Raw genomic sequence first — 26,930 nt, forward strand, 5'->3', positions numbered from 1 at the left:
AATCTTAGCGCACGATTTGGAATTTATAAAAGCCTGAGCAGTGCTTACAAGTAGTCGTCAGCTATGACAGACTTGATACCCTGTGCGGAGATAAGATGCAACCTCCGGAGTGAGATGAGCATTTGCCAATCTTGTCTTACAGCTGGCTTACGTCTCCGCTTTCCGAACAACTCTTTCCCGCCACTTTGCAAATTATTGCGTAGCTCATAATGCGCCTCGGTCGTCTAACTAAGATCATTGTTTGTTGTACGGAGAGAATGTGATGGGTATTATGTTTCTTGTAACTAGCATCTCCTACATCATATGTAAAAGTAGTAATGTTTGACAGTAATCACAGAATTACGTAGATCTCAGACTTGAAAACCTTGAAATTGTTTAAGTAGAAAGATGAGTGAACCGGTTGCTAATGAATTTAGCACATTAACATGTAGCTACACAGTACCAAAGAATATATAACAGCTCAATCAATTGATATTCTTATGGAGGGGAAGGTTATTCTAGCCTTCGTTAAAGACCTGAGATTCAGGGTGCGATCTATGAAATGGAAAACCAATTCAAATCCGGTGAAAGGGATATGTTGTTCAAACAATCGGTATATTAAGTGAGTTAGCGACGGCGGGCTGATATAAATTTATACGAGCTTGTACGAGTCTAAGCGAGGCCTTTTAGTCACTTAATACTAACAGTTCGAAAATTCCGATGAGACGGGCGGGCACCTGGCAAAGCTCTATATTTTGCGGCCACCAGATCCTCACCAGAATTTATAGTCTGTATGTTAGTCTCTATGTTCTAAAAAGATAGATAAGAGTAAAGCTAGAGATAAGCTTAAATTCTACACATTTATCGGATGATAATAATGCAATTCCTTCTCCTCCAACAAGTTGAATCAATCATCAAGCCATCGTTACAGACTCATCCCGTGTAGTGCGAACTCGGACCCTCAGCACAGGGAATCAAAGAAAAAAACACATTCTTCCATAAATATCCTTACTCATCACTAAAAAGCATCAACAACACTATTCAAACCAACCCCCTCACCACCACCGTCCCATTCCCCCTCCCAGCAGCAGCCTCATACAACGCCCCAATATCCCTCTTCCACTGCTCAACATCACACCTCAAGACCCTCCGATCATAACTCAACAACCCGTTAACCTCGCCTTCCACATCCGTCGTCTGCGTCCACACGCCCCCACTGCAAGCAAACAGTGCCGTCTGATCCCTTAACTCTCCTAGAAGAATGTGCGCTCTGTAGTTCCACGCTTCGAGTGACGTATCGATTTCATAAGTTTGGTTGATAGTGTTGATAGCGTCTTGGACGTTCCAGAGGTTGGCGATGGAGAGATTGTGGCCGATGCCGCCGAATTCGCCTTGAAAGCCGATGCGGGTTGGGTCGTAGGGGGAGGACTGGATGGAGTAGAAGGGGGAGCCGCATTGGGGGTTTGCGTAGTGGTGGTTGTCCTGAGTATGTTAATAGATGGGGGGTTGGCGAGAGGGAAAGGCTTACGCTGAAGTCACCGGCGCCGTGGTCATACCAACCTGATGTACTGTCGATGAGACGGGTTGGGTCGAGTTGTCGCACTCGATCTGTTAGCCCAAACTCGGGATAAGTAGTGGTCACTTGGCCCCAGCCTTCATTATAAATGACCTATCGAGCGAATCGTCAGTGTAAAAGCGAAACCACGGTCACTCAATTATGCTTACCCATGTTACAATGCTCGGATAGCTTTTGTGTTGGTTTACGAGAACCTCCAGCTGTCGATCGAATTCGACTTGTTGTTCTACATTCGGTAAATAGGGAATATTCTCACAGTTTGGACCAGTGTAGCTTTGTAGTGGCCGAAGAGAAGGCATGTCTTGGATGATCATGATACCCATTTGGTCACATGCTTGGTAGAAAAGAGCGTTCTCGACTTTGATCTGTCAGCCAATATTAGCTTACCCTCTCTATCAAAAGCCTTGCTTTACTTACATGTTTGCGAAGCATGTTAAACCCCAGATTCTTCAGAGTTTCGATATCATACACCATAGCCTCTCGGTTCGGCGGAGTATACAATCCGTCGGGCCAGTATCCTTGGTCAAGAGTGCCAAAGATGAAGATGAATTTGCCATTCAGAAGAGGCCTTTCTACCCCACCTACCATACCTCGAGAAATCGTTCGGAATCCAGTGTAGCTTGACACTGTCTCTGCGCCAAGCGTCACAGAGATGTTGTAAAGGGTAGGTGAGTCTGGAGACCATAGCTTTGGCGAGGGAACAGTGCATTGAAATTCTCGACCGGCAGTACCCTGGCAGGTTGCAATCACATTGGTTGTGCCACTATCATGCACTTCAACCTTTACTGGGGTTCTCTCAGCAATACCCGAGTCTGTAATTGCGCTGTGTGCTGTGACATTTACTAGTCGAAGTCAGCTTTTCCCACGACACGACTATGTGATTGGGAATGATTTACATTGACCATGCATGTCTGCAGCGAGGTCCAATTGAGTAATGTAATTCGCTGGCGCGGCTTCAATCCACACACTTTGCCAAATCCCACTACATGGCCTGTAAAAGATATGGGATGGACGTAGTGTTTGCTTCCCAATGGGAATCACATAATCTCCGCTGTCGGTAGGATCGTGGACAAAAACAAGCCTTCGAGAAATTAGTAGACGCAAACCATTCTTGGTTGCGTTGTAGCTCACAATTCATTATTTCCATTTGCTGAGAGATGGTCTGTCACGTCGATCGTGAATTGAAAATACCCTCCTCGGTTGAATCCTACTTGTTGGCCGTTGACGAAAACTGTTGCTTCATAATCAACGGCACCAAAGTTTAGAAGCACTCGCTCGCCTGTCCAGTTTGATGGAACGGTGAAGGAAGTCGAAAACCAGGAGTAGATGGTATCAACACCTTGGATTCCTGAAACTTGTCAGAGAGCTTACTTGAACTGAACCGGATTGTAACATACCGGAAAGTCCAGACTCCAGACACGACGGGATTAATACTTCATTTTCCAGCGGTTGATTGACTGGTGGGCTATTAATTGCATCCAACCCAGACGCATTTTGGTATGTCCATATTCCGTTCAAGTTCTTCCACTGAGATCGTTGTAACTGGGGTCTAGGATACTCTGGCCAGGGATTCGTACCAGCTTTATATGTCCAAGGTGTATCTAGTGGTGGTTTCTTGACTGCGTATCCTGTCGTGTTTCCGTTTTGCCGATTTACAATAGCAAGATTTGAACTTCCCTTGATGTCACTCTTCGGGCTATTGCTAACAAAAGCCAATGAGACTGGAATTAGACATAATGCTACATAGTGTAACTTCATTCTTCTGGCAGTGATTGGAGAGTCACTGGTCCCAAATAAGCGAAATGCGAAATAATGTTCAAGAAAAAAGAATATCCTAAACGTTTGGATAAAAGTGATAAGAAGTTGTAGTGTTGAATTCAGTCACCACTATTACCAGACGACTATTCTCTCTTGATTAATATACCAAGTTGCGCGACCCCGCATTGATGCAACGTTGACACCCGACTTTAGTCTGCTGCATTGTAGATCAGTCGAAGCAGCTACGACGGACATGACTGCATCTCGAGCAAGTATTTCATCGACTGACCTAACGGCGATGAATAACAGAAGGCACGAACATGGGTTTTTGACATTCAACCGGCTTCCCCACTCGGGCATAGTTGTTGGTTGCCAAGAACCTTGTTCGAATTCCCCGCTCCAGAGGGACAATCAAAAGAGGAATATGAAAGAAAGCCCGAGCATGGCATGGAAAACAGGTTGCTGACATGCTGCAGCAGCGTCTCTTGTGTGGGCAGCGTGAATATGAGGTAAACTTATACCGCCGGAAGATAAAAGGAATAGGGAAGGTACGCATGCACATCCGCCTTGATGTATAGAGATCGAAGCGTTGAATCTCCGAGAGGATTGTTTATCAACCATGCACCCCAGAAAGTACTGGCGAGATACACGAAGAAAACAAGTGTCTCCAGAGCTTAGATCAAGAAGCAGAGGCGCATCGCGAGTTTTAATAGAGCGACAAAGTAGAAGCTTTCGCCGGCTTCAAATAACGTAATAAGAGAAACTTAGGTCGCAGTCGGGATTGCCTTTGCTTTTTGAGGAGTACAAATTCATTATGCCAATGATTTGTCTACCGTCTTAGCAATCATGACATGTTGGTCCGTAGATATACTTGAAGTTGTTTGAGGTTGGAAAAGCCACGATGTTGATGTTGTTTGCGAACTGTTCAGGAGATAGGACTCCGAAGTTGATGTCGGAGATAAGGCAAAGCGGCAGAATATCGGCTCCGGGGTGATATCGGACCTAAACTCGGGCTTGCTCTTTCGCCTCGATCAGCAACTCCTGGCAAGGCTTCCAGTTTGCTTTGGGGGTGAATGGCACGCCTTCCCCCGTCAAAAACGCTCATAAGGCCGACGGCCTTGCTTTGTATTCAACATGATTGTGTCTTCCACATGGCCATTCGCGACCCTTATCACCCTCCCCAACTCCATAACTCTATCTCCATTTCGACACCGGTATCAGACTTTACTCCGACGTCAAGCTCACCGATGATCCATTGCGGACTAGAGACAATCGCATATTCAGCCCGCCAGAGTCACAACGCAGGGTGCGCTTCTGGACCAATTGATTTTCCTGTCTCTCATGCGGATGCACAGCCATTGCGTCTGCTTGGGTCACACCCACTCAGATCTCGACCTATCTTGAAGTGGCTGCAACCGAAGCGAGCAGCGTAGCCGTCAATCACACTTCCGGTTCGCTCACAGCCTTGCCATACAACCACGAACCTAAGCATTCTCGAAACTTAACTTGGAGCCTTGTTCAACCCTCGTAAATCCAACTCACCTTGAGTTCCATGTACACGCCTGATAGCGACTCCGTAGCAGCTCAACACCAAGGGGTATCTCTGTTTGCGGCTCGTACGACAGTATATTGAAGCATCTTTGAGACGATCAAAGGCTTGAACCAGGCTAGATAGAGACCGTCCTGGCTCGTGTGAATTACGATGTTGGCCACGATGGTCACACCTCGGAACATACGATACTCACTCGAAAGATGGAAGACGGCTAGCATTGGGAAATATTCGAAGCCAGAATATAAGCGCAAGACTAGCTCAACCGCAAGTAGCACGGGAGAGCCACTGAGTATGAGCGACGGTATAGATTGCACTTACCTGGGACCCCAAACCGTACCATCAGGTTACAATCCTCAGGACGTTGAGATAACACAGTCTGGAGATTCTACTTCCACACAGTCAAACAGTGAGCCGGGAATCACCAACGGAGAGACTGAAAATACAAATACGCCCACTATCCTTCACAATGAGCCCGACACAATGGAGCCAGCCATCATTAGTGGTCCCCCAGCCATTCTCGCTGGCCCTCCAGATGATGGAATGAGCATTTGTTCACTAACAACCTGGGATACAACAACTTCTTGGGCAGATGCAATGTTTCGAACCATAAGTGAGGCGCAGGATCTGTCAAACATATCCGACGAAACTATTCCTCAGTGGAAGGAATCAGTTTTTAGCCAAGGCCAGTGGCTGATTGATCCAGAACCACCTGAAGCCGACAGCGACCTGGGATCTCTAGCTGTACTGGAGAGAGCACAAGCAGAAATCGAGCAAGCTGCCGCTCACAAAATGGCTTGTAGTGTATGTTGGGAGTTGAAGGACCCTTCTGAGTTTCCTCCGCATCCACCATCATCGTCTTGTCATCACTGTATTGCTGAGTGCTGCACAAGTTGTCTCACATTTTCAATCGACAACTCTTTACAAACAAGATACTGGAATGATATCAGATGCCCAAGTTGTGACGAACATATAGGTTATGAGGGGATGAAGGAATTTGCGTCTCCGGAGGCATTTATGGAGTGAGTACCATGACCCTTGATTTAATCACTTTACTAATAGCATCCTAGATACGACAAGCGCGCACTCACTCATTACCTATCATCTGTTCCCAATTTCCGCTACTGTACCTCTCCAACCTGTAATTTTGGTCAAATCCATGTTGCAACAAAATTGGGGTCAGATACTCTTCCTCCTAGGATAGCTTGCAGCATGTGTTCAGTCATCTCCTGCTCTCGACACAATGTTCCGTGGCACGAAGGTGAGACCTGCGAGGAGTTCGACGCTAGACTAGCAATCCAGAATAAGGAGCAAGACAAAGGAAGCAAGAAAGAAGTGAAAAGAATCACCAAGGCGTGTCCAAAAAAGAACTGCGGGTTGAGAATTGATAAGAACGGAGGATGCCAGCATATGACTTGTAGGTCCAGGACAGTATGCTTAAGTTTAGTTTATTGACGAGTTGTAGGCCTCTGTGGACACGAATTCTGCTGGGACTGCCTAAAGGACTACCCAGGTCATACATGGATATGTCCATCACGGCGACCGCGTCGATGTGTTCGTTACGTGGGTAATGCGTTTTTGAGAATGCGCCCTGGAAGGCAAAGGCAAAGGCGGAACACTCGCAGGAATCGCAGACATCGCAGAAATGATGACACGGATGATGATTAATTAATGATAATAGTGGGTAAGATCTATCATTTTTGGGGAGATAATGATTTTACTGTGCATTGATTGCGGTCGCACTAATAAACTACAGATCTGTGTAGTGGATTGATGAAGATCGTTTCATGTTTCTCAGATATTTTGTTCACTAGTTATGGCATATCTTACCTTGAATATTAGGGTCTCCTGTGGTTAGGGTTCGGAATCTCTGTGGCACGGCGGTGCCAAATTACTCTGTGTAACACGAGGATGAAGAGCAGTATGTCTCCAAGTATCCACACGGCCTCGAGAATAATTTTATAGCATTTTACATACTCATACCCTTTTGGTTCGACATCCGCGTTGTGATTTTCAACTAACATATTGTGATGATGGATGAAAATAATGATGTCGGACACCCGGCCCGAACGTCGGTCCCAGAGCTCGAGGAGCTTGGGCCACATTTACGACCAGACAGCTTCGTCGCCGATGTTTCTTCTCTACATTTAATTGTCAACGCTAAAATCAAGTTCGATCATTTCAAGGGATAAATAAGTAATCTGGGAGATATTTCCTCTTGTTTCTCAGATGAAGCACTTCTTATTGTTCATCGCTCAATAAGATCCCACAATTAGATCCTAATGATTCAGTAATTGCTACCAATCAAACATCCCCTCTCGAATCCAAATCATTCCTTCAAAACAACAAATATGCCTGACCCTCCCAGAGACGTCCTCCACTACCCATCCATCCACCGAACCTTTCTCGAACCTCATCTCCCACCCAAAACTCCTTCGACAGCATCACCCTACCCCTTCACAACCCTCACATTCGCAACCTCCCTCGACTCCCAACTCGCCCTCTCCCCCGGCGCACCCACGGCCCTCTCCGGCCCCGAATCAAAAGCAATGACACACTACCTCCGCTCCCGCCACGACGCAATCCTCATCGGCGTCGGCACTGCCGTGGCAGATAACCCGAGCTTGAACTGTCGTATTGAGGGTGTGGGCGGATATGGAGGGGAGGGACTAGAGGGTCAGCCTAGACCGATTGTGCTGGATCCGAGGGCGAGATGGGAGGTTAATGGTGAGACTAAGGTGTTGAAACTCGCGAGGGAGGGAAGGGGGAAAGCGCCTTTTATTATTACTACGAAGGGTGCGGAGGTGGGTGGGAAACGAGAGGTGTTGGAGGGGTGTGGAGGGAAGTTTATTGAGATTGATACGGGTGGGGAGAGGAAATTAGGGTGGAGGGATATATTGAGGGCACTGAAGGAGGAAGGGCTGAATAGTGTGATGATCGAGGGTGGTGCGGGGGTAATTAATGAGTTGATGTCGCCTGAGAATGCGGAGCTGGTCTCGTTTGTGATTGTGACGATTGCTCCGACGTGGCTTGGTAAGGGTGGTGTGGTTGTGTTGCCAGATAGACGGAACGATAGCTGTGGAAAGCCAATCGCGGCTGCTAGGCTGGATGGTGTGAAGTGGTATCCGCTTGGAGAGGATGTGGTGCTGTGCGGCAAGATGAAGCTGGATGGTTAAGCGACTTGATATTACTGAAGCGTCGGAATCTTGAAATCCACGAAAGCTTCGATTGTACTGTCTGTTGACGAAAAATAATTGCAATTGGCTGCTACACGCATTTGGTCGACTATCAAGCTCATTGCCCACTCTTGGGCAAATTCCGACTACGAAAGCCGCATTATCGGCAACTCAGGCCGCCTTACGGATTTATCTTCCATCGACATCGGAAAAATAAATCTCATTCGGTTTTCAGGTGTTGCCTTGGGAAATTTCCGGACATGTTCCAGAAACGACGTCCATTACCAATCAAATGCTAAGATTTCTCATTAAATGCTCACCGGCGGCGACATTCTATGGCACTTCTCTGCGAGTGGAACTACTCCGCTCTTTTAGTAATTAGATTCTGAGGAACACCATGCCGCGTATCGATCCAGTTCGAAATATGGATTGCATACATATATGAGAGATACCCGCTCTAGCACGGCCTTCGAGATTTTGGCTGACCTTTCTTTCTAAAAACCCTCGAACCTCAACATTCCTCTGTGTTCCCCAGGTTCCTACAGGGGCAACAATTCAACATGGCGCCCAAAAAGCAGATTCAGCTAAACTTCTTCGACATGGCTTGTAACGGAAGTCATATGGGTATTGGGATGTGGAAGTGAGCGCGTGACTCCAGCACTGCAGCATCATCACTTACAAGAATTGCAGAGATCCAAAGGATAGTTCAAGGGAGAAGGACAGACTCGAGTACTATACTTGGCTTGCGAAGCTGGCTGAGAAGGGAAAGATTTTCTGCATTTTCTTCGCAGACGCTTACGCCGGTATGAAGAATCAAAACATATCTGATACGCGTATTAAAGTATTTTAGGGGCGGGTAACTTTGAGGGACACGAAGCCGCGTTCTTTCGTGGAGGCTCAATGGTTGGTCAGATGGATCCTACGATTTTTATTTCCGCGATGGCGGCAGTGTCAAATTCTGTTGGGTTTGGAATTACTGGTAGCACTTCATATCTGACCGTGAGTATTTTTAATGTTTGGTCTCGAGGTAGATGCTAAAACTACACAGCCGTTTATAATGGGAAGAACGTGGTCAACACTAGATCATGTCACTCAAGGTCGCATTGGGTGGAATATCGTCACAAGCTATACAGACTCAGCAGCTCAAGCTTGTGGCAAGTCGTCAATTACACCCCATAATCAGAGATACGAAGAGGCGTCGGAATTCATGGATCTTGTTTACACTCTCTGGCAAGGCTCGTGGGAAGATGATGCCAAGATCTGGTCTGTAGAGAAAGGAGCCTACGATCCGGAGAAGATCCATAAAATCACATTCAATGGCAAATACCACAAGACCTTTGCTCATGCTGCGACGCATCCATCACCGCAGCGAGTGCCGTTATTGTTTCAGGCGGGACAATCGTCGAGTGGAAAAGCGTTTGCCGGCAAGCACGCAGAAGCAGTCTTTTGCGGTGGAGCTGTACCGTCGGACACTGCACCATACGTGAAGAGTATACGCGAGATTGCTGCATCAAACGGCCGCAACCCCGACGATATCAAAGTCTTTCCCCAAATGACGCCAATTCTAGGACGAACCCTTGAAGAAGCTCAGGCGAAAAAGGAGCACTGGAGATCACTTGCTGATTGGCGAGGCGGCATGGCCAAACTCAGCAGCTTTATTAATATCGACCTATTCACCTATCCATTGGACGAACCGTTTAAGTTCTCGGGCGCAAAGAGCGATAACGCTATCCATGCGATTATCAATACACTGCAGAGATATGACAATGATCCTATTCCGATGACTCCGCGGCGTCTGGGTGCCACAATGGCATTTTGCGGTTTTGCTGCTATGCCCGTTGGAACGCCTGAGATGGTTGCGGATGTAATGGAGGACTGGGTTAATAACGCTGATATTGATGGGTTTAATGTCACTTGTAGGTGTCCCCCTTCTATTATCTCCTCATTTTCTAACTACTTGATTTCTAGACGTTTCAAACCCCCAATCTTTCGAAGATGTCGTCGAACTCCTTGTCCCAGTCCTCCAAGAACGAGGTCTTATGTGGGAAGATTATACCGTTCCTGGTGGTACGCTACGTGAGAACATGTATGGTGTTCCGGGCCAGAAAACTCCGTTGGATACGCATCCGTCGAGCAGGTTTAGGTATGGCGAGTTATTGGAGACCAATGGGGATGGGAAGGGCGGGATCGTTATTGACCGTATCAACGAGAAGGTGGAGGCGGAGGTGGTGGATGAGAAGATTGTCAGGTTGGAGACGAAGGTTGTTGAATTGAACGTCTAGGGTAGTAATTCTCTTGTGGTTTGAGGAAGCTTGAGAGATGTCTCCATGATAAATCATGTCGAGAATTCTAGGTTACAATGAAGACGTCAGAGAAAGGGAGATTGCAGTTCTACGTTTCTCGTTGTAACGGTCGTTGAAAATGGCAAGTTTTATCTTCATGTCTATCATTTATGGGCTCCATAGGTATCGCGAAAGAATTTACTATCCCCCCCTGATCAAAGGAAAACAACCCGACGAGCCACTGCAGCAGTGGCGCGGGCGCTCAGCCCCTGTCCTCCTGCTGTCGTGCAGCTGATCATCTTCAGCCGCAAAATCTACTCCACCTATAAACTGCAACCACCTCAAGTACCTCCGTACCACACCTCTCTCCCACTCCCTCACTCATAATCGCCCACCATGGACGCCTCAACAATAACCGCCATTGCCGCCCTCATCGTCGCCATAATCGCCTTCCTCGTCGCCTGCGCTCAAGCAACGCAGCAATATTTCATCACCGGCCAGAATATCCGGCTCTGTGACAGTGTTGTTTTCGCTGATATGCCCGGTCAGGGCCGGCGGATTTGGGAGACGCGACAGTGGCGGTTTAGGGTCGTATATCAAATTCCTGTTATCTCGTTGCCTAGTTCGTTTTGGCCAAGGACGTCGAGCGTGAGGTTTGCGGAGAGGAGGTGGGGGTTGCCTGATTTGAGTGGGAGGGGGGTGGCCGGTGAGTTCGGAGGGATTGGAGATGCGAATGGCTTTGAGGTTGTTGGCGGGGCTAAGATGGGTGGAGGAGGGGTGGAAATCAGACAGCCGTTTATTGCGGAGAGTGAGGAGGAATTTTCTGGTGATGATGAAGGACCGAAATCGAAAGCGGTTGGACCGAGGACTGGTGAAGCTGCTTGGGTATCGTATGTTTCATTCCATTAAAAGCGGTTTTACTAGATTCAATTTCTCGTCGCAAAACTTACTCTGGGTACTGACTTGGAGTTTTACTGACTTGGAGTTTTACAAAGATTTTGTAGAGCCATCCATTATTCGTGTTGGCAGGACGTTCGTTATGATCTCGTCGAGAGAGATGTAGATCGATGTCCATCTGATCTCCCTTCTGTTCCCATGCCGCTTTCCATGAGAGATGTGGTTGTAATGGCACTTGCCACTGGGATGAATTGCACCGACGCTTCCTTTGCTGGAAGAACAATTTCTATGCAAGGCGCCGCTGGAATCTTGACCACCTCTCAGCACCCAGTTCTTGGTCCCCTCATTCACTTCACCCCAGGCGATACCCGCCTGTTACATGGCATTGTCAGTTCCGGTATAATCCCACTTCATTGGCTGTACAGGACCTGGGACGCTTGTCCTGTTTCCAATCGCCATTTCACCTTGTCGCAGAGACGACATGTAGAAAAGACTGCGGGTATTTGGATTCATAGAATCCGCTCCTCTACGGCAACCACGAGGAATTCTTTGGCTGCGCAAACGCCTGGTACGAAGAAGGAGAATCGTAATAAAAGTGGGGAGAGAAAAAAGATTGTGGTAGATGATAAGTTGGACGATCCTCCGTCGGCAGGAATATTCATTCAACCTCCATTGTCGCAACGGGGCGGTTTTCACGATGGTCGGTGGTCTTTAAGAGTGCATGATCCTCGCAGTCAAATGACAATTATTTCTCCGCCCGCATCGAAACGTCCAACCCGCTCGCGAGCCAGAAAGTCCCGTCGTGAAAGTAGTCACGGGGCTACTGGATTTTACGAGAACGTTCTTCCAGAGCCGAAACTTCCTGAAGAAGATCCCCGGCCACAACCAACTAAAAAGCCATACCAGGCAACGGTAGAAGATATGGACCCAGATGAGTCTGAACCGCAACAGCAAGATTCGTCCTCAAAACACAAAAGTAGAAGTCATAATATGACTGTTACTAGTTCACACGGGGGGATACACAGCCGTATAAAACCAATCGGGAAAATGGCTGACCCCCAAGAAACCTTGCGTCGAGAGATAGTTCAAAAACAAATGGAACGTAACGCCAAAGCCGCTAAGGTTGCAGATGATGAGGTTATGGTCGACGAGATTAATCAATCAGGAAGAACAACAAAGGCTGAATCAGAAAGACTGCTGCTTGAGTGGGGAGTTAAACAGACAAAGCCACTCACGGAAGAGGAGCTCAAAGCTATTGAAAGAGAGAAGGAAAGACAAAAGCAACGAAAAGCCAGAGAACAGCGCGATGAAGAACGTCAGAAGAGAAATGAAGAGAACTATAACGTAGATTATGCCTACGGCCGAGTGAACTGGTTCTGGCTATCGCAAACAGACATCGTTCCCGGATACTGGGCTACGCCATGGCGAAATTTCCAAGCACTTACCCCGGATGTGTGTTCAGGAGCTGAAATCATCATCCTCAACGCGCTTAGCGGATTCACGGATAGCAATAGCTTGCGTTATGTCGACCACTGGAAAGGTCTCGACGAGCCAGCTATGAACTGGGTGCTACACGGCCGTCCTACATTCCCTGGCTACGCACTCAACGCTCGCGGAGGAGTCGTCTGTAGTGGCGATTACCCAGCCGTCAAGGTCGATGTCTTCAAAGACATGATTCCAGCACTCGAACTCTATAAATCGTACGACTACCAAATCCGTCGGGATCGCCGCATGACAACTCGTTCCTGCCAGAAAGAACTCCTCGAGCTCATGCGTCTTGACGCTTGGCTCTCCCTCTGCGGCAGGACAGACGAAATCCAACATGGGCGAAATGATCTGATCAAGCAAACGCCCGCCATGGTGCAGCTCGTGCTCGGGGAGTTTGAGTACGATTTTATGCAGTTGGATCGCAGTGATCATGAGGGTGGCATGCAGGTTAATCAGGCGCTGGCGGCTAATGTGATGGATTTCTTGCTGGATGAGGAGTTGTCGGGCGCGGAACAGTTGTATGTGCTTGTGGCGCTTTTGAGGACGGTTAAGGTTGGGTTGGGGGTTGTGGAGGGCCCCGATACGGGGTTGTTGGAGGGGATTTTGAGGGAGGATATTCAGGTGCATATGGTTTAGGGAATAGGATGATAGTCAAACGAGAGCTGGATCAGCTGAACGAAAAGAAGTTAGGAAGGTGCTAACAGAAACTTGTTGAAGCCGTTCAATTCTCTACTGTAAATAGTACCCTTCCACTTCAAGAGGACCAGAGTCAAATGTTGACTACTGTCAATAATGAAGCTAAGGTTCGGCGGCCAACCGAATCTTTAACTCTAGGAAAGGGAGTGAGGAGGTTCATGAGCTATGAAGAGCTCGAGGAGGTGCAAGCGAAACGTGTGAAAAAGGAGCGCACGGACTTAATGCAAGGCGAAAGAAAAGCGATCGAGAATGGAAGGTAGTTGTGCTATGTAGCAGTGCCCGACTCGAGTTGCTCGAATAAAAAATGAGCTGACATCAATGAGGGTGTCAATGGCACAGATGACCAAAGCGTCAGTGGTTAATGAGATACTCGAAAAATACAGTGGTCTGGTGCCCCGCATATACTGATAAAGGCTATGGCTTCCACGTGGTATAGAGGTCCTAGTAGTTAGAGCAAATTATATGTGTCTACTTCCCGTATGACTTGGATGGACCTGTTGTTAATGCTTGACTTTCACATTCCCGTAAAACTGCTCGAAGCCTAACTATTAAACCGTCAGCCGCAAGCCCTACGTTCCTGATTCCTTTACTCTTGTTCGATAATACTTCAGTGTTTCGATAGACTTCCATAGTTGCGATAGCATCTACTCTCCTCGAATTTGGATCCTTTTTAATTCAAGCCATAACACCCCCATAGTCGAGCCAACAAACACAACCAAAACAGCTGAATACGTCGCGGTCGCAACCAAAGTCTCGACATTCGAGCTTTTAACCCCAACGAGAGCCCCACCGCAAACAGAATCGTACATACTGACGCCGTGATCAAATTCTTGGTTAACGAGGGTCGGATGCTCATTACGCACATAGGACCTATGAGGAATGCGCCCGCAAAGAGCGCGATAGACAGGCGAACCAAATTGCCTACAAAGTCAGAGATCTCGTGCGGAGTTTGACCTTCATCGAACTCTTTGCTCCGAAATTTTCGTTCTTCAATCGAGTAACTGAGTCGCGCTGGTAGCCAGTGTCGAAGCTTGTCACGTAACACATCTGGCTTGCTGCCGACACCGTTATGAAGGAGAGAGTAGTAGTGTGACTCGAAAGGTCGAGTGGCTCTGAAAGAGGTCGTCATCGATGGAAAATGCTGCTTTGAGGCGCTGTTTGCGTATTGCAAGTTTTTGGGCATCAAGTCGTTGGCTGTTGTGAACAAAGTTGTAGTTTCGGACGGCAGTGACTGTTCTTGTCAGTTTCATTTTTTGGAGGCGTTCGTTTTTTCCTTTTTGCTATTGGGTAGTCAACATACTATAATCTGCAAGCAATGTCTTGAGCTTTTCTTTCTCTGTTCCAACACTCCTGTTTATACAAATGGTTTCTCGTGCTCTTATAATGTCATTCTGTATCTGTACAATATTAAATCGATGTAGGAACTCGAACCCAAGGAAATGAAACGTCTCCTCTTCCTCTATAGAATTATTTACGTAGTTGAATAAATCGGCGTCATTCTGAAACTGGTATGAATTTGAGTTTGGGTATTCCTTCGGATTCATCTTGATTTCTCGCATGAATTAGAAATTTTAGTCCCGCGTTTAAGAGAATAAAATTGTTGTCAACATCCTTTTCGGTTCATTGTAGCTTGCCCAGGTGTGATGGAGGGAAACAGCCTCATGCACGGCGTTGTGGCAGTGCAGGGCTATCTGTGGCATCTTGCTCTTATCTACGAATCACAACTGAAGTCAGGCCTGGAAGACGAAGAAGGCTCAGCTCACAACAGGTTTCTATCGCCTAAGCTTCCTGAAACAAATTTATTGTGTTGTTACAAGAGCGAAGCTGTGTCTTCTGCCTTCTGCAACACATTTCGTTCCCTTGGAAATAAATATCTTCGTTTCTGAAGATGCGAGAGCATGAAGATACCCACCTCACCAACGAATCCAAGAACCTGTTGGCCTTAGTATGTCTCCCAAACTCTCCAAGGCCAGCATCACCAACCCCATACAACCACACACTTCCATTTAACAAAGATTATACGATATGGCATGAACAAGCATGCCGGCCCTTTCTCTTAGACCTCATTCGTAATCGGACCCTTTCAGAAGTGAAATCTCTAGCTGCCTTGCCTGACATTCTGGAGGATGAGGTACACAAAGAGTTGCTTCGGCGCCCACAGGAACTACTGGCTTCGTTGGATCTCTTGAACGATGAGGATCTTGAAATCATAGGGCGGTCCTCAACGAGCTCGTCGTCTTCTACGAATTCTCAGTCATCACAAGTTTCCGACTCGGACCTAAACGACGTGCAACAAAGCATTGAAATTATGCTCCAAGATCTTAATCAAAGCTACGAGGATTTTCTGGTTGTAGAGAAAGGAAGAGTTCTATACAGATTCGAGGGCCAGTCGAAGATTGTGGAATTGAAAATCCCAGTCGCGAAAGAGTTATACACAGAGTTCCGGGAACTCACGAAGTTGCTTATCGATGCTCAACAAGATACAGTAGAACTGGGATTTCGTATGTCGATCTCGAAATTCGTGTACAGCGGCTGCTGAATGAATTTGCTTTTATTGAAATATGCTAACTTATTAGGTAGCCGATTTAGGGCTTATGTTGAATCAGTACGATAAAGAATTTAAAGAGAAAGTCTCAAGCTTTCTCCGAGCAACCAGAAGATCCTCACGAGATTCTCCCTGGAAATCCTTACTGTCCTCGAAAGGAAATAGAGCCTGGCGTAGGGAATATCCAGCACAAATCGATTTTATGAGAAAGACTCAAAAAAACATCAGTAACGCTTTGGACCTTGGTGAAAGTGTTCGTAATCTGTTCTTCGAATCGGCATTTAAATTCATGGAAGTTATTGTTCAAAAGCTTGCAAAGGAGATGGACTTCGAGATTCAAGATCAGTTTCACGGGAACGTCTTGATCAGCAGGATATTTGAAACTCGTTAGAGAGCTCACCTGCGGAGAGGTTACATGTTTGAAGTAGCGGAGAAAGTAGAAAAACAAATGGGTTGAGAGAGGCTTAGGACTTTCTCTTGAATGAGAGATTTTTGTGTCCCTGGAATAGAACAGACTAATCCCAGGGTTCTTATTAGTATTATTGTGATAATACGACGTGATATTTAAGGCTAGTAATATATTTTTTAAATAACCGGTATAGTACGTATTCTAGATATTATATTATTACAGTAGTATACTATACTAATTAGTAGTAATAAGGGCGTTAGGGGGGCGACAGCGAGGTTATACGAGTAAATACGAGTGAATACGAAGCTAAACAAAGCTAAATAGTCACGTGTTAATACTATTAGTATACTTATAGTATACCGGATAAATACTATAGTATAATTATTGTAATATAGTATTTATCGCTAAGCCTTTTAATTAATATATCCCAGTATATCGCAATACTCTAATACTATTAACACCACTGAAGTCTAAAATACCTAAAGATGGAACATGGCCGCGCTGTCTCAACATTCTCCCCCTCAATCTTTGACCTTGACCTCTAACGATCTTCACCCAGTACCTCACCAAGTACGCGAAAGGTCTCTGGCTTTTGATCTGTAGCATGCCCGCCTCAGCCAGCCCCGTCTCTGTGTCTAGCTTACCTGTTTTTAATGTGGCATTCGTACGATTCCGACCAAGTTTTCCTTCCCCCTTGATGGAATTCTTCGCAGCATGCGCAGCCCATGCCGTCTCAATATTCTCAAAGCTCATGGCCTTTCGTTATCCCCCCGAGTATGACTGCGTTTGTTGTTCAGCTTGCTCAGCGGTAATGGCAGTCTTTGGTCGACCGGGATTATTCGACGGAGCTTTGGTTGAGCGGCCGGTGACGGTGTACTGTACGTGCAGAACGCTGGTAGTTGTGTTTCTGTGGCACTGTAGATAGAATAAGTTTTAAATCCTCATTTAAGCAGAATACACTCCGCTTCGGGCATATTGGCGCAATTATTCTTTTGTACTTTAGTTTCTTACTATTTTCTGTGGCCAATACTGGCTTTTCGCTCATCACTAGACACACTTATTTACCCAGCAATTTACTCCTAGTCACTGTAACCTCATGCGCTGAGAGCGCCAGGTTCTGTGCCATGGTGAGCTAGACACGCAGTGGACAAGGATCGTGGATTCAGGGAAATTGTAAATCATGCTGTCAAAAAGGATCTTCTCCAGGTAGCGCCTCCTGTGGATGAGGGCAGCAAGAACTGGCCTTTTCATACCAGAATGTGTCATAACCAGATCCAGATTCAATCAATGTGTCTTTTTCAAGTTCGCCAGGGAATGGAAACGGTCATATTGGCCCGAAGGACTTGGAATGCCAACCTCAATTCACATCGAAAGTACAGGAGCAAGAAACCGTAGACGCTGAATGAATAAACCAATCGTGGATTTCGATCAGCCGGCAATAAATACCGGCTTTTCCAAACGAAGCTGCGTTTGAGCCAGACCTAATAAATAAGCCATTTTCGGATTTCTCAGAACACGGAAACAATTGGACAAATAAAATGTGGGATTTGCCAAGTGAGGACATATGGGGTCCGTATGGAATTTATGATGTGTGATATTATAGTGTCTGCTCTTGCACATAGTTATTTTCAACATTGGACGTTAGACTAATCAGTGACAATCATTTTGTTATTTGAAATAGACTAGGTTGGTCTTGGAAATGTATAAGTAGCTGTCTATTGAACTTGATCTTGACATCAATGATTAGCAAAACATGCAAGTCATCTAGATTTCTAGTGCCAGTTGCGGTTGTCATTTTCTGTGTCAGAATTACAGCATTCAGCATAAGTTATAAATGATTCCTCTGGGTTAGAACAAACAGCGATCGTAATAAGTATTCAGTAGCCATAATATACGCATTAGCAAGCCAAAAAATAGTAATTGCCGCATTAGCAAATGATTTCCGTATAAGATTACAACGCCCAAAAAACTCACACACGTGACATATGCTAGACTTATTTACTTGCCATGGACGCTGCTCATTGAGAGAAACTAAAAACGCTGTTTAGTAATATAAATGTTAATCTGTTCTCTCGCGTTAAGTATGTTGTTGATTATTAATGTTGTTGTTGTTCGCGGTGACGTATGGACAACCGCACGTGGTGGCATGGATGATCAGAAAGATCAACAACCCGATAATAATTCACAAGATTCGCATCGAAGCACGATCGAAGTTTAAATGCCCATCAGGGTCTTTGTGTGGGGATTTAGAATCGCGGATTGCCATATTGGTAAGACAAATTTCTGGGGAAGTAATGATCGGCGAATCGAAAAGTGTTTACGCAGTTGAGCATCATCGATGAAATCATCGTTTTTCTCAGCCCGCTTCGAGTAACTCGACATATAGATGAAATACCCAACCACAACTTCTCTCGAAATAATTATTTACAATCAAAAAGAAAAGAATTAATGCGTTATTCAACCGTTCTTAATTCTTCCACAATCTCAAGAGCATTTACGAAACCTCGAATCGCTTCTATCAAGACCAGAAATATGTCGTCAGGTGTCCCATCGCAAACCGCTCAGGCGCAAAAGTCTCAAGATACAAGTGCACCAGACTTCAAAGAGCTTGGTATCGAGAATACGAATATCAAGACTGATTCTGGTGTCGACTTGTCCGGAAACCAGAAGGTGCTTGTAGGAAGCGTTTTAGATGTAAGCCAGTCCAAATCTGCGCAATGAATCAATTCTGACAGTATGGCTAGCTTTTCGCCGGTAGACCTTCATTAAAGAAACTTCAGCTTTGGAAGGTAAGTTATTCAATTTCTTAATCATGTCTAAAGCTAATTACCCAAGGACGACGCCACATTCGCCGACCCAATTACCAAAGCCGAGGGGCGAAAACAATACGAAGCCCAGTGGTACGGACTACAAACAGCATTCTCCGAAATCGAGCGTCTTTCATATAACGTCGTGTCCGGCGGAAACCCAATCACCATGAACCTCAGCACCAGATATGTCGTTAAGGGTATCAATACCGAGCAGACGATCGATAGTGTGGTGAAGATCCATACTGATGCGGAGGGCAAGCATATTACGATGGTTGAGGATAAGTGGAATGGCAGTATTCCAGAGGGACCGTTTACTAAGGTTAGTCAATTGCGATCCTGTGCATACGGGTATCATGGGTAAGTGCGAAAACAATTGCTAATGATAATTTATAGGTTTTCCGAAACCTCAACTCTGTTGTTGTACCTGCATTCGTTAGCGTTCCAAAGAATGAGGAGGAGGACCGTAAGAAGGGTAACTGAGTGGCAATCTCAGGCACGTGTACCAGTAATTGTTAGCATAGCGTTTTTTCCAGTCTCGATAATGCCGATGACCACAATGAAGGGATGAATCTCATGTTCTTTTGCAAGTACTCATTCTCAGTAGTTTCTTTCGTTCCGCGAAGCACTTACTTGGTTTTAGATTCTCTGTATGCGTTTTTTATCGTTAATTGATTCCAACATTAATGCCCAAAATGCTATTACTTCACGTGTACTTTACAGACGTTTCTTTATCGAGTAATATTCTACGGTCCCTGTCAGATGCCAGCATTGCCTCACAGTTACGCGCATTGAAGTGGATCCCCTGCTTTGATCGACAAGCAATGGAACATGGAGTTTAGGCAGTGTTGCCAGGAGGCGAGCGGCGCAGTAGGGTTAGAGAAGTAAGCTTATCCCTCGTTGCATGGCACAGCCTTGCCGTTGAATAAGCTTTCGATATTCATTTGACTGTCCGGCTGAACGAAAAGAGACTGAGTTGACGCACGCGGCAATATGATCAGACGTCGCGTCGAAAATCGTCCTTAGGGAATAAGGAGGGGGTATGTCTAAAGGTGCCTATGGGGTAGTAGTTATAGATACTTGTCGGGGACGGGCGATAGGGCCAAAATGGCCGGTCCGGTGGACGGGTCGTGACGGACGGAGAAATTCGCGTTGATACAGCGCAATCTCACAAATCTACATCAGTGGTTGTTTTGTACGTACAGGTGGGGGGTTCACGTGATAGAACATCCTACTATCCGAATTTCCATTTCCCAGGAATTTTCTGTCCCTTTTCTTATCTTTCTGTTTTACTCTCTGGATCATTATCCAAGTCAGATTGCAAGAGCTAAACATGTCAAATTTCGACACGAATAGGTGGTACCAGATATATCTCCTAGACAACACAGTCCAATCCCTCGCCGGCACCATTCTATATAACCAAGGCAGAAGTGGTGCAGTATTTATCCAGGACACCAATCTCACCTCGGGCGGACAACAGTGGCAAATCTTCCCATTCAACGAAACTTATCATGTTTTACGAACGAAAGATTCAGGTCCGACGGGATATCTACACGCCTCGTTTTCCGTAGATGAAACAACGCCTGGTCTTACGGTACCCGACATGAGAGATGCGGAAATTCAAGATGATAGCATGTTTTGGCAGATTGACCCTTGGGGCGATGGGACGTTTTTCATGACGAATGCGAATAATGGATCGGATTGGCATCTTAATGTTAAGGATACTGGGTTGATGTCGTTGAGTTCGAATGTTACTCAACCGCAGGGGGGACAGCAGTTTAACTTTGGGAGACTGGATGCCATTGATGATGTCAAATATTCGAGTGTTATCGTAAGTAGAAGAATCACGATTCTCGGGAAGAAAAGTTGGTTGCTAACGAGAATTTAGTTACCTCCATCAGCATCAGAACCCACCCAGACTCCATCACCTGCAACCTCTCAAACAGTGCCGTCACCTACACCCTCTCAAACAACACCATCACCAACACCATCCTCTACATCCTCATCAAATGGCCTCTCATCAGGGGCGCAAGCTGCCATCGGCGCGAGTCTCGGTGGTGCAGCAGCTATATGCTTTTTGATACTTGCTTTTTTTCTTATGCGAAGGCGCAAACGACAAAAGAACTCGCTGGAATATCCACCTGAATACTCTAAAGACGGTTCCATGGGCCCGTTTATTCGAAAAGTTCCGAATGAGCTGGATGCTAGGACAAATCCTGTTGAGTTGCCGACGAGTGCTCATAGTGTGGAGTTGCCTGTTAGTCGGGCGAAGTAGGTGAGTGAGGCAAAATTCGTTGGAGACAGATTTGGAAGATGAGTTAGCTAGATGCGGTGTTTGAAGTCCAGTGGTAATATAGTGTTGCTTTAAAGCGGTGGTGATACCCATTTGTTATTGCAGATGCTCCTGTTGTTAATATGCTACCAGATGCCAAACCTTTATGTGCAAACCTAATCTCACTTCCTTGGACATGTATTTCTAAGAGTTGGCCTGTTGGTGATTGGCTGAATTCTCTTGGCTAGGTCATTCCTTGCAGACGAGGGCACCACCTTGTATGTGGGTGCGGCTGAGATCCGACTTGATGCCCGGTCGCGAAGAATAAGAGGTAATCCTCACAAGCTACGGTACGAAGATTCAAGATGCTCTGTCATATTTGCAGTACAATCGACTTCGATGCACTTTTTCATGAGGAGAGTGTCAAGCACCATGGTACCTTGTCGGCTCTGCGAGAATCGGCAGCGCTAGGCTGTAAGCTCTGCGCATCTATTACGAAAGGCATCGCAGATATCACGGCCGAAGGAGATCCTTTTGCCCCAATAATTATAACGGGTTCTGTAACAAATGCGGATTACCTAGGGAAGAAATTTTTCCTTCTTTTTCGTGTTGAATCAGACATAAACAACGGACGTCTTGCCGGCCATCGCTATGATGTATCCTTGGATCGGGGTGAGTGAACAGTTTCGGCACGTCAAAATATTTATACTAATTAGGTTCATTCACAGAAGCACATGTGGAAACAACAAAGCCGCATCTATTAAGCTTTCCAAACAAGAGTCATCGATCAGAGGACTGCTATGTACTTTCTCGAGAATGGATTTGCGATTGTCTGCGAGATCATTCCGGGTTGTGTTCGGATTTCACGGCGACTTCTGCATTTCCCACTCGGCTCCTGGATGTAGGAATCAACGGGAGTTCTACCCTCAGGGTGGTTCACAAGTCCGAGGGCGACAGTGGTCAGTGGGTGGCTTTGAGCCATACCTGGGGTAGCACACCTCCTTTCACCTCTACCAAGGCGACGATATCAAATAGACAGTTGGGAATTGAAATTTCGGCGCTACCTGCAACATTTCAAGATGCAGTCTTTGTCACTCGCAAACTTGGATATCAGTATCTGTGGATTGACTCCTTGTGTATTTTGCAAGATTCGGTAGAAGACTGGAATTCTGAAGCTTTACGAATGAGCCTATACTACGGAAACGCAGTGGTAACAATCGCTGCATCTTTTGCTAGAAGCCACCATGACGGTTTTCTTGACAAGAGACATCTGCCAGAATTCAGGATAAAAGTGCCGTTGAATTCCAACTTATATAAGGGGCACAACTATTTCTACGTCACGGAAGGCGGCGGGCCAAATACTCTTTCCGATGATCTGCACATTGGCCCATTGCACACTCGTGCTTGGACTTTGCAAGAAAGGTTGCTTTCCCGGCGGGTCATTCATTTTGGATGGGATCAATTGTCTTTCGAGTGCTCGAAAGGTGTAATCGAAGAGTCATCATCTCATTTAACCGTTGATCAGGAATCCCTATCAGTATTGGACCTGTATTCGCGTCCCTTTTTACTGGCAAATTTTAACGACACAACAGATTCAACAAAGTTAGTAACCGGAGTATGGTCCCGTATTGTACAGGATTATTGCTCCAGATCTCTGAGTGTCCAGAGTGACATATTCCCAGCAATCTCTGGGATCGCTCGCCGGATTGCTGAAAAGACTGGATATACCTATAGAGCAGGAATTTGGCTCGAAGCAGTGGTACCACTTCTTCTCTGGCAGGTTTATCCAAGCGCACGCTCTTCAAGGCACCGAACTACAAATTTCCTGGCACCTTCATGGAGCTGGGCATCTCTACCCGCCGTTGAGCCGGCCCCGGATCATCCTCTCTTCTACAGTAATCAAATCTGTTATTCGCTGTCAATATGCTATGACAGACTTCTTGGACAAGAACCGAAACTTGTTAGCTGTACTACGGAGCTAGCAACTGCAGATGAGTTTGGATCGTTGAAGTCTGGAGTAATTGTGTTGAGAGGTAAGCTTCTTGATTTTGGTATTCAAAGTCTGCAACATTGGTCTCGGTCTGAAAGGCTATCCTACTATAACGAGGGACTTGCAGAAATTGAATGGGATGAGCCTATGCAGGACTACCGAAGTATGTTCTTTCTATGTATGGGCAGATGGAAGTACGCCACTTCTTGGGCAGACCGTGATGGCCCAGGTGTTGTCAGGTTTCTAGTGTTACGGCGAGTCGATAAGAAGGATGGAATATTTAAGAGAGTTGGCGTGGGCTATTACAGACTTAAATCAGAGCTTGATAAATGCAGCTGGGTTGAGACGACTGTGAGCATTATTTGATTACAATGAGAAGTTTTGAGATTGGTTGGTTGGATAGACTGTCATTACAAACAAATGCACTGATTTACCATTCAAGATTTCATCGTCGCCTGGCAATGACATCGTGAATGGAGTAGCAATGAACTAGCCGTATGTTCTATTCAGTAGACACCACTACCTTAACACAACTTGAAGTAGTTCGAATTCGAGATAACAGAATAGTTAGCCAACTCCCTAAGATGAATAGCGATGCTATGAAGGGTTAGGTAAGATTAACATACATTATCTTTAGATCAATATTTCCAAATATTCTTCCAAGAATACGCATAGAATCAATGATCCCAAGAATACAGCGTATCTCTCAAGATTTGACTATCGGGAGAAACCGTATCCTCCCACATATCCCTCGATCAAATCAGGGAAGGTAGTATTAGGATAGACACTATTCAAAAGCCGCAAAACGCCATATTTGGTGGGCGATTTGCAAGCTTCTGCGAGCTGAGACCCCAAGGACTTGGAAATGGCTTGGAGAAGACTTAGCTTTGCGAGAGAGAATTGGACCACAAGATCGATTTTGGAGCTTGCTTCATTTTCCTCTCAACGGGAGAAGAGAAATCTTGAAAGTATTTCATTTGTGTTGATCACGGAGCTACGTTGACTTGCAGACATTGTTATTTGGCGTGAAACGAATTGTTTATGAAATCGAAGTATTCAACGTACACAAGACTTTAAAATGCAATCAAATACTCGTACCATGATGGTATTCTTCACCCGCCAAGTAAACAACTGCCGCGCTATCAAACATCCACAACGCACTGCAGAAAAACACGGGGAAACAAACTTTCCCACTAAACACCTCAAAATCACAGTCTTTATGTCACCGCCATTCCCCACCCCAAACCTAACCACTTCCAGTAACTTACACCCATCAAAACCCTCACCAACCTGTCATTTCCCCAGCCAAGTCCAAGTATCCCCAAAATCCCCCGACTCATTCTCGCAACTCCCCGTACCCAAGCCCTTGGTACAATGACTTCCCCGCGAGACCTAGCATTTACCCCTCTGCGAAAAAACCCATATCAAAGCTAAAAAATGCCACATCTGCACGCAACCTACTCCCCTAGCGCACCACGCTCCTGTCAAGAAATCCCAAGCTCCAATAAACACCCCGCCAATGCGCTAAGCGAGCACCGCCCCCCTGAAATCCAGACTCTCCCCGCGGTTTCCCCAGACTTCGTGAGGGAGATCTCGGCCTGGGCTTGGGGCTTCTCCGGTATGGAGGTGTGACATTTCAAGAGTCCAAGATTCTTGGGGTGTGCTTAGGATGCGGTGGTGAGGGAGTCCATGGGCGGCTTTCTTCCCGGGGGAGATGGTGCTCCGTGGGGAGAGGGTTATAAAGATGTTGGCTTTGGAGAGGGAAATGGGTTTTGATTGTTCAAGCAGATTTCAGTGTCTGAGACTGCCTCATTCATCTTCCTCATCGCCTGTTCTAGGATTCAATTCTTTTTTTTTTTATAGGAATTCCAGACTTCGCCAAGACGCCACCGCAAACATGGGCATCGGACGCAAACAAGAACTGAAGGAGACGGTCCTTAACGAAGTCCAGGTCGAGTTCGCAGATGAAGATATCATCAAGCCAGCGCAAGTCAAAACCGATTACTCTGGCGCAAGAGAGAAGACCGATCCCGCTGAGATTGCGCTCGTGAAGAAATTGGACAGATGGATCATGCCTATGCTCTGGAGCATGTATTGGCTCAACTATCTCGATCGTAACGCTATTGCGCTGGCGAGATTGAACAGACTTGAAAAAGAGCTCAGTCTCGAAGGGTCTCGTAAGTATTATCGACATGTTCTTGGGACTTCTTGAGCTAATTCCATCTAGAATACCTCACCTGTGTGTCCATCCTCTTCGTCGGTTACTTGTGCGGTCAACTCCCCTCCAACATGTTCCTCAACCGCACCCGTCCATCGCGCTACATGGGCACCGCAATGATGCTATGGGCTATTGTCTCCGCCTTAACAGCAGTAGTCACCAATTTCACCGGTCTCGTCCTCGTCCGCTTCTTCCTCGGTCTCACTGAAGCACCATACTACCCTGGAGCCGTCTATCTTCTCTCCATCTTCTACACGCGCAAAGAAATTGCTACCAGAATCGCAATTCTCTACACGGGTAACATTCTCGCTACTGCTTTTGCTGGCCTCATCGCTGCTGGAATCTTTGCCGGTATGGACCGTGCAGGCGGACTCAGCGGATGGCAATGGCTCTTCATCCTCCAAGGAGCAGTGACTTTCCTCATCGCCGTTGTTGGCTTCTTCCTTCTGCCGGATTTCCCACATAACACATGGTGGCTTACAGAAGAGGAACGTCTTTTGGCAACCAGCCGTATGGAATTGGATACCGTCGGAAACACAGGCGAGAAGCCAAGTGTGTGGGTTGGATTGAGACAAGCAACTACTGATCCCGTTGTCTGGCTCTTTGCTTTCATGGCACATATGCATCTTGCAGCCAATGGGTTCAAGAACTTCTTCCCTACAGTCGTCGAGACTCTCGGCTTCACTCAGACCATTACTCTTGTCTTGACTTGCCCTCCATATTTCATTGCTGGCGCCACCACGATCTTTGCATCTTGGCTTTCCGGTAGGCTCAATGAGCGGACTTGGCATATCACTGTGTCTAAATCGATTGCGATCATCGGTTTCGTTGTTGGTGCTACGACGACTAACATTGGAGTTCGTTACTTCGCAATGGTGGTCTTCTGTATTGGTACATATGCCGTTAATTCTCTGATCCTCGGATGGGTTGGAAGTACTTGCGGTCAAACCAAGGAGAAAAAGGCTGCTGCGATTGGCATTGTATCTACGATCATGAACGCCAGTTTCATCTGGACACCTGTAAGTCCCTCAAATAAACACTCTGTTTATTTATATTGTACTAAACATATATTCTAGTATCTTTGGAACAAGAACGACGCTCCAAAATATCAACCAGCTATGTTTTCGAGCGCTGCATTTTCCGCTGCTTGTGCTCTCACTGCTTGGGTTGTCAAAATTATCATGAAGAGAAGAAACGCAAAGTTGAGAGCCCAAGAGGACGAGTCTGCCACCTACTTCGTGTACTAGACGTACTGCTCCGCACCTGGTGTGCACGTTGGGTCAGTAGC

At 46.3% G+C, this 26,930-nt stretch overlaps 11 protein-coding genes across 11 annotated transcripts; 10 read left to right on the forward strand and 1 right to left on the reverse strand.

The window, feature by feature from the left end:
- Nucleotides 1-1,020: 1,020 nt before the first annotated feature.
- GLAREA_08670 ((Trans)glycosidase) lies at nucleotides 1,021-3,313 on the reverse strand (the record flags this gene model as incomplete). The annotated part of the gene is made up of 7 exons (XM_008077631.1): nucleotides 1,021-1,461; nucleotides 1,508-1,648; nucleotides 1,705-1,920; nucleotides 1,973-2,397; nucleotides 2,452-2,636; nucleotides 2,687-2,903; nucleotides 2,953-3,313. The coding sequence occupies 7 exons, from the start codon at nucleotides 3,311-3,313 to the stop codon at nucleotides 1,021-1,023; spliced, it is 1,986 nt and encodes a 661-aa protein (XP_008075822.1).
- A 1,714-nt stretch (nucleotides 3,314-5,027) lies between these two features.
- On the forward strand, nucleotides 5,028-6,530 carry GLAREA_08671 (RING/U-box; the record flags this gene model as incomplete). The annotated part of the gene is made up of 3 exons (XM_008077632.1): nucleotides 5,028-5,884; nucleotides 5,933-6,279; nucleotides 6,328-6,530. The coding sequence occupies 3 exons, from the start codon at nucleotides 5,028-5,030 to the stop codon at nucleotides 6,528-6,530; spliced, it is 1,407 nt and encodes a 468-aa protein (XP_008075823.1).
- Nucleotides 6,531-7,213: 683 nt separating this feature from the next.
- Nucleotides 7,214-8,038, forward strand: GLAREA_08672 (Dihydrofolate reductase-like protein; the record flags this gene model as incomplete). Its single annotated transcript, XM_008077633.1, has 1 exon — nucleotides 7,214-8,038. One exon carries the CDS (start codon nucleotides 7,214-7,216, stop codon nucleotides 8,036-8,038), a length of 825 nt encoding a protein of 274 aa, XP_008075824.1.
- Nucleotides 8,039-8,598: 560 nt separating this feature from the next.
- GLAREA_08673 (Bacterial luciferase-like protein) lies at nucleotides 8,599-10,320 on the forward strand (the record flags this gene model as incomplete). Its single annotated transcript, XM_008077634.1, has 5 exons — nucleotides 8,599-8,678; nucleotides 8,729-8,841; nucleotides 8,889-9,037; nucleotides 9,087-9,954; nucleotides 10,007-10,320. The coding sequence occupies 5 exons, from the start codon at nucleotides 8,599-8,601 to the stop codon at nucleotides 10,318-10,320; spliced, it is 1,524 nt and encodes a 507-aa protein (XP_008075825.1).
- A 396-nt stretch (nucleotides 10,321-10,716) lies between these two features.
- Nucleotides 10,717-13,661, forward strand: GLAREA_08674 (uncharacterized protein; the record flags this gene model as incomplete). The annotated part of the gene is made up of 3 exons (XM_008077635.1): nucleotides 10,717-11,210; nucleotides 11,325-13,326; nucleotides 13,410-13,661. The coding sequence occupies 3 exons, from the start codon at nucleotides 10,717-10,719 to the stop codon at nucleotides 13,659-13,661; spliced, it is 2,748 nt and encodes a 915-aa protein (XP_008075826.1).
- A 1,628-nt stretch (nucleotides 13,662-15,289) lies between these two features.
- On the forward strand, nucleotides 15,290-16,337 carry GLAREA_08675 (uncharacterized protein; the record flags this gene model as incomplete). Its single annotated transcript, XM_008077636.1, has 2 exons — nucleotides 15,290-15,902; nucleotides 15,982-16,337. 2 exons carry the CDS (start codon nucleotides 15,290-15,292, stop codon nucleotides 16,335-16,337), a joined length of 969 nt encoding a protein of 322 aa, XP_008075827.1.
- Nucleotides 16,338-18,887: 2,550 nt separating this feature from the next.
- On the forward strand, nucleotides 18,888-19,645 carry GLAREA_08676 (uncharacterized protein; the record flags this gene model as incomplete). Its single annotated transcript, XM_008077637.1, has 4 exons — nucleotides 18,888-19,049; nucleotides 19,100-19,144; nucleotides 19,191-19,484; nucleotides 19,559-19,645. The coding sequence occupies 4 exons, from the start codon at nucleotides 18,888-18,890 to the stop codon at nucleotides 19,643-19,645; spliced, it is 588 nt and encodes a 195-aa protein (XP_008075828.1).
- An 850-nt stretch (nucleotides 19,646-20,495) lies between these two features.
- Nucleotides 20,496-21,437, forward strand: GLAREA_08677 (uncharacterized protein; the record flags this gene model as incomplete). The annotated part of the gene is made up of 2 exons (XM_008077638.1): nucleotides 20,496-20,993; nucleotides 21,051-21,437. 2 exons carry the CDS (start codon nucleotides 20,496-20,498, stop codon nucleotides 21,435-21,437), a joined length of 885 nt encoding a protein of 294 aa, XP_008075829.1.
- A 362-nt stretch (nucleotides 21,438-21,799) lies between these two features.
- Nucleotides 21,800-23,790, forward strand: GLAREA_08678 (uncharacterized protein; the record flags this gene model as incomplete). Its single annotated transcript, XM_008077639.1, has 2 exons — nucleotides 21,800-22,106; nucleotides 22,163-23,790. 2 exons carry the CDS (start codon nucleotides 21,800-21,802, stop codon nucleotides 23,788-23,790), a joined length of 1,935 nt encoding a protein of 644 aa, XP_008075830.1.
- A 1,071-nt stretch (nucleotides 23,791-24,861) lies between these two features.
- Nucleotides 24,862-25,056, forward strand: GLAREA_08679 (uncharacterized protein; the record flags this gene model as incomplete). The annotated part of the gene is made up of 1 exon (XM_008077640.1): nucleotides 24,862-25,056. The coding sequence occupies one exon, from the start codon at nucleotides 24,862-24,864 to the stop codon at nucleotides 25,054-25,056; it is 195 nt and encodes a 64-aa protein (XP_008075831.1).
- Nucleotides 25,057-25,321: 265 nt separating this feature from the next.
- On the forward strand, nucleotides 25,322-26,889 carry GLAREA_08680 (MFS general substrate transporter; the record flags this gene model as incomplete). The annotated part of the gene is made up of 3 exons (XM_008077641.1): nucleotides 25,322-25,601; nucleotides 25,652-26,661; nucleotides 26,719-26,889. 3 exons carry the CDS (start codon nucleotides 25,322-25,324, stop codon nucleotides 26,887-26,889), a joined length of 1,461 nt encoding a protein of 486 aa, XP_008075832.1.
- Nucleotides 26,890-26,930: the final 41 nt, after the last annotated feature.

This window comes from Glarea lozoyensis (assembly GCF_000409485.1).
Source record: "Glarea lozoyensis ATCC 20868 chromosome Unknown GLAREA1, whole genome shotgun sequence".
In the NCBI taxonomy this organism is placed as follows: Eukaryota; Fungi; Ascomycota; class Leotiomycetes; order Helotiales; family Helotiaceae; genus Glarea; species Glarea lozoyensis.